The following is a 6,749-nucleotide window of genomic DNA, read 5'->3' as shown; positions in this document are numbered from 1 at the left end:
GTGGTCATTTTGAGTATTGTCTGTACATTTTGTATCTGTGGTGTCTGTACTCCCTGCAAGTAAATTTATTTCTCTGGATCTGTTGTCTTCTTTACATTAGGACTGTTCCTTCCTGTGACAGTATTTATGGCAAGACTAGGTAAATACATAAACACACAGACCGTTTAAAGGATGCGGATGCTTTACCTCAAAAGTGTTTCCAAAATTAAAATCAGAATCATTACATCATCTCTTTTACCGTTCTTTATTGAAGTTTCAACTGTCATACACGAAAAAAAAAAAAGCTAAGTATTCCATGACATGTCATACAGATCGTGCACCACTATTTTCATTATAGTTTGAAGAGCACAAAAGATGAATTTCGGTAAATTTTGAACGAATTTTTTGTTTCCAATTACCAATTATGTTTACAAATAATCTACAGAAAACCAAATATAGTTACACATACTGCAAACCATTTACATACATACAATATTATGCATGTACCTTGAAATTTCAAATTTAACCACCAAAGTAATAATAATAAAAAAAGGTAACTACATATTTCTGTTAAGTAAACAATGGAAGCTAACGGTTTTTTTTTTTTTTTTTTTACTTTTTTTTAAATTCTACTTTCTGATACCAATATTTCTTTCCTAAATATATCTAATTACCGATTTCTTTGAAGAAAAATGATCTAAACCATCAAATATATATATATATATATTTCTTTTACAAAACATCGGAGAAAAAAAAGCATGATGTATGGCAACACTTCATGAATACAAGATTCAACATACACTTATAATATATATTTATATATACGAATAGAAAAAAACCACACACACACATTCATTCAACCAATTATACACACACACACGCACACACACATATACGCCTTTCTCTCTCTATATATATGCATAATTTCTTATGCATATTCCCAGTCTTTCCATACAACAATCAGCCTTTAATTTAAACAATTCACTCCCATTCACTCAGCCAAGATTCACCTAACAATAAACATGCCGCACTTTCTTACGCCATAAAATAAAAATTCATACTAAAATAATCAACCAAGTCATTATACGAAAAAAATAATTAGCAAAGTAACATATTTATCAAATAATTATCTCGTGTTTTAAGTTTTATTTGATCATCTAAATGACGTTTTGTAGCTCAATGCTGCTGGAGAAATTTATTACATTTTTTTTCTTTCTTTTTTTTTTAAATAAATACTGTACGACAAGATAACATTGAAATGCTACGTATTTTTGTCATTTAAGAGACCACGTCCATGTTTACATTATTTATTTATTGTTGGCACCCAAATATTGACCTCATATAAAAGGATACAACTTTTACGTCTATCATTATATTTGCTATCAACTTATCACACAATGTTTGGCACTATAATACGATTCTTAATCGAGAAACTTTTCCTTTCACGCCCTTTGTTTTTCTATGCTAGTGCTGAAGATTTCGAAAATTCAAGTTTTTCTCCCCTCCATTATCATTATTATGACTAAACTTTGCCCAATAAACTACAACAGTGAACACTCTTATCAGTAAACGTGAACATCTATCATCAGTTTGGCTTATTTGATCAAAATATATATTATATATATATATATATTCCTCTCTTTTTATAGAAAAACGCACCATAGAAATTATTTTCTCCATAAACGAAATGTAAGCAGTTTATTTCAACCATCATACTAAAGAAATAATTCACATTTGTGGTACGTACCCACATAATGGCATGGAACTTGGATACATTATTTTTTTAATTGAAAATTTCATTATTAGACAAAATAAAACCAAAGGTAAATATTAAACTGTCGATTTGAAAACAAGTATAGACTCTAAAATAATCGATATTCAAATGTTAAGTAATGTTATGAGCTTCCCTTATCCTGCAAACATCTAAACAAAAGAAATTGGTTTCTTTATTGCAACAAAACCAACAGGCAATTTTTAAGTTTAAAAAAAAAATGCAAGAAGTCCCATGCCAACTGGAAATATTTGAGCAACTGAACATACATATATTTATAGAAAGAAAAGCAAAACCCTCCACCTTTATACTTGCTTGGCATCAAAGTTTACACAATGAACAAATTAAATTCAATCAATAAGCCACATTTGAATTTATTCTGACCAAAAAATTTACATATCCCACTACACATAAAAAAAAAAAAGGTTATTAAAAGACACTTGAATTTCTTGTAATTCTTTTTCTATGTTGTGCTTTCATCAGCAGATAAAGAAGTAACAAATATTTTAAGTTTTTACATTTATTTACATAAATGTTAGTGCATATTATTTTTTCTTCATTTTTTTGATGCTGGAAAAAGAAAAAAAACTTCATACGTAAGGATTTTTATCACATAATGACATTTTTACATTGAATATTTATAATGATATGCTTATGAGTATTTTACGATACATAGTACACACAGATTTTTTTTTTCATTCGTTCCAACCCTTACCACCATGAAAAAAAGAATCACACTAATATTCAGAAAAGCATGACATCCCTGGAAGCATTTTATTGCTGTTTTTAACTTCTTCACAAGAGCAACATGAGGTACAATTATATATTGTCTACATCAAAAAACGTATCAGTACTTTTCAGTTTTCTTTCTTTTTTTAACTTATTGATCTTACTATTGTCTTTGTAAGGAAAACATCCGTATATATATAAGAAACCTACGCTCAGCTTTTAATGTCTTAAAAAGGAAATCACTCTACAAACATCTACAAAGAAGACTTCCCCACAATTCACCAATTCTAAGGATTAAACTAATTTTGGAGATTCGACTAAATATTTCTTTATGCGGTCTCGTCCTTGTACACAGCTAATAAGAATCTTAAACAAGTGACTTTCCATATTACTAAAAAAAGAAAACCTTTTATTTTATTATTTTTTTAAAGGAAAGGGGGAGAGAAGGATGATTCCATAATTCACAAACTTGTTCATATATTTTCGTGATCCTTAAGGCGACAAATGTATGTACAATGGAATAAAATTGCTTTCATACAAACATATACATACATTCATACTGATCTTCCCCTCCTCTTATAACTCATCGAAAAAAAAAAAAAAACATCCATAATTTTTTTTAACTAATTTTTCTCTTCAATTTCAACGTAAAGAATAACCTATCAAATAGGGAGATAACAAGCTAGATCTTCCTTTTTTTTTACTTTTTTTTTTGTTTATTCAGCATGCACTGCTGAAAGTCACTAAGAACTACAAATTTTATATCCATGATATGTACAATTGTTACACTAGAAATATTATTACAACACTTTTCATACAGGAAAAAAAGACTTTTTTTATCGATTAATTTAACCTCGCACACCAAAAACACATTATATATAATATATGTATATATAATTTATTCTTATTCTCAAAAAACGATATAAACCAAGCTAAAAGAAAAAACACCTCATTCCTAGAGTGTTTAAAAAGTAAAAGAGCATTATTATTTAGAAATAACATACTTTCAAAAAAAAATTTAGTTCGATTACTTTTCCTTGCAATTCAACTTTTTTTTTTAAATCATGTATTATGACTTTATATATTTTCCAGTTAATTATTTCGTAAATATAATATATATATATATATGTATTGCTGAAGCAAAAAATGAAATCTTGAAAACAAATTTCTTTTAAAGCTTCGTCAGGTCAACTCGTCATCACAGTCAGTTACCACGTATATTCTTTTTTTAATTCTTGTGTTTTGACTAGTTTAAGAGACTAATTCCTATTCATAATTAAACTTACCTACTTACCACAATAGTTATTCATGTTCAATATCCCCTCTAAACCTATCGCATTCACGCCTTTTCTCCCTCTCATACACACTAGCGAAAACACATAGGAACACTCATATACACACACACACACATACATACACACACACTCACTCACTCATGCACACAGTAGGATAGGTTGTACTGGTCATGACTTGTGTTTAAATTCATCTCCACACAACAAGTTTCTGGATGTAAGTGCAGAATGTTTTCCGAAAAGTCCTTTAAAAAAAAAAAAAAAGTATCTGGAATGAAGATATTTTAGCAGCTTATCCTATCGCATGGAGATGCTATCTCAGTCGCCAAGAAATCTTATGTTTAAAAAAAAAAAAAAAAAAAAAGAAAAAAAAACTTCAGGTTTCCCCCGTTCGTTTTCCCTCATTCCATGCAGGCTTTTTCCCCTTCTAATGTTCTAATGGAAATAAATTCTTCATTCGCAATCTTCTTCAGCCAAACTTCTTCTCAAAATGCTAATCTTTTTCATCCATAAATATACTCTCGATATCTCTGGTCTGCTTCAACTTCTGCCACGAGGAATGAAACACTGCTTTCACTCGTTCAAATACATCTCTGTCATACACAGATCGAGCAGTATTGGTGAGATCAAATGGCTCTACAAATAGAAGAGAATAGATTATCACTTCTACTATTCATTCTTAATCAAGGATAATCTCAGTTAAAATACTACTTTAAAAAACTGTATTAGAGATCTACCACGTTTACTGCGTCTTGAGTTTTCCTGAATGAATTCAGAAACTTATTCTGTAACCATTCTCAACATGAAGTCACACTTACATGAAAATCGAATCCCGTGTAAACCATTGAAGCGCGAGGCACTTTCTTCAGTGTAGATATAGAGGGGACACTCGTGCGCAGTCGAAATTTTTTTCCCGCCCGCAGAAAGCGTAAGTCGCCGGCAGCCGACCAACGAATGAAGACGTGTAGTGGGTGGTTGTCGGATTTCAATTTTTTGTAAAATCATAGGAAAAACCTGAGCAGCGATATTGCATCAATTTTGCCACAAGCTTGGCGATATCCAAGTGGAAACCATTCAATCAGATCGGTACATTCAATTTTGAACGAGAATTCGGGCATGGGAGGAGTGTTCGCGAAATTTGATTCAGGCATTTGCCAAACACAACATTCTTGTGTGTCGTCAGACTCCCTACTTACCCGACATAAGCCAGTCAATAAGGGTTGATTTAGGGTCGAATAATAATAATTAAAAAAAAAAAAAAGTGGAAAACGAACGAATTTTATTTTCTTTATATAAGTGTCCGTAACAACATACTAATGTTGCACCACTATACCACCCCGTATTTGGCCGCCATCTTGGAAAAATGGCGCCAAAAATTAGTTTTTTGTAAAAATTTTACATGGAAAGCATTTTAGAGGAAAACATGTTATTACAAAAAATAATCTATATTAAATTCTTTACAAGAAATGTTCTCTTCATTTTTTTCTCTAGGATGCATCGTTTAGATGCTATAGGCGTGGCAAATTACACATATTTCTTTCAGATCACTTTGTAGCAGAACCTTAAAGAAAATTTTCTGATACTACTTTGTTTTAGTAATTTTTCTTTGTAAAATATAAATTAATATATTTTTCATTTATTGTAGGTGTGACTACAGATAAGTAATCAGGTATATTGGATCATCTATGTTCAAGATGTCATCAGCTGAAAAACGTTTTATCTGTGAGAGACTTATGAGTGTTTTATCTGTGTGAGAGGTGTTACATGTATAGAAAAATAAAAGGGACTTAAAACATCACTAAATTGCAGTATTAAAGTGAAAGATGGAAAGAGAAATGCCAACTTAAGAGACTGAAATGTATTACAGTTCATGAAAAGTGTAGAAAAGTTTACACAAAAACAAGAAGTAGCCAAGCGTTGCTATCACAACGTACTTCATCACCTAAGGCGATAACCCTTAGGTCAGAAATACTAAGATTTAATTTTCAAGGAGCCTGCCTGTTTTGTGCACAATGCACATCAGATGAATTTTTAAATGACAAAGTAAAAAACTTGTGAGTGTGAGTGAGAATGTACATTGCGTCGAAACCATTCAAGTTAAAGATTACATTATGGAAACAGCCGACAGAAGAAATTATGACTGGGGCAAAGAAGTTGGTATTAGGATTGGCAATATTCATGATTTAGTTACTGCTGAAGCCAGATACCATACCTTATGCATGGAAAGGTTCCATAAGATTTCTTCTAAAATGAAACGTGGTCGTTCGAAAGATAATGTTGTTTCAGATGCTATGGCTCATGCTTTCAACTACCCTAAAGCTAACAAGGAAGAGTGCCTATTTTCATTCGGTGAAATTTTTCAAGATTGTAATGATACACTACCAACTGAAGTACTCAGAAGATATTATTATATCAACAGACAAAAACAGAAACCCCATAGTTTGCTTCCGTGATACAGGGCATAAAATTCTCACGGATGCATGGTATGATCGTCAAAAGCGTAAGAATATGGATGAAGAGAAGTTGAGAATCATAATGACAGCCGGACAAATAACTGCTGAAGATACCAGATCCCAGATTTACGAAATTGATGAGTTTCAATCAGTAAAGAATTTTTGAATTACGTTAATTCATTCATTTATGGAACCTTAAACTACCTTCTCTACAGTATTAGCTTCAAAAACAAGAAATAAAATGCCAGAAAATGGGGAAGAAAAGGAATAGCAATTTCTCACGCCATTATTGCAGGAGCTATACTATTCTTTTTATCCCCATTACAAATAGGACTTGTCGATGCATCTTAATCAAAAGTAAGGTAGTAAGCATTTTCTTAATGTTCTCCCTTCGTTAGAACTGGGTGCACCATATTCTGAGGCAGTTCTCTTTCAAGTTTCGGCTCTTCTGCATCCTGCATTCTTTGTTCGTTGATATACAACAACATTATATTTCAAACGACCACGTTTCATTTTAGAAGAAAT

General features: G+C 31.3%; 1 protein-coding gene across 3 annotated transcripts in view; it reads right to left on the bottom strand.

Moving 5' to 3' along the window:
• Positions 1–225: 225 nt before the first annotated feature.
• Positions 226–6,749, bottom strand: part of LOC145666324 (poly(A) RNA polymerase gld-2 homolog A-like) — an 83,495-nt gene continuing 76,971 nt past the window's right edge. For all 3 annotated transcript variants that reach the window (XM_081733427.1, XM_081733426.1, XM_081733428.1), the window contains exon 11: positions 226–4,407. In XM_081733427.1, the coding sequence (XP_081589553.1) occupies positions 4,265–4,407 (143 nt within the window). In that variant the 3' untranslated portion in view covers positions 226–4,264. The remainder of the gene's footprint in view (positions 4,408–6,749) is intronic.

This window comes from Thermobia domestica, chromosome 12 (assembly GCF_964235325.1).
Source record: "Thermobia domestica chromosome 12, izTheDome1.hap1.1, whole genome shotgun sequence".
NCBI lineage: Eukaryota > Metazoa > Arthropoda > Insecta > Zygentoma > Lepismatidae > Thermobia > Thermobia domestica.
Note: the sequence above shows the minus strand (reverse complement) of the source record. Positions and strands in the feature narration are given on the sequence as shown.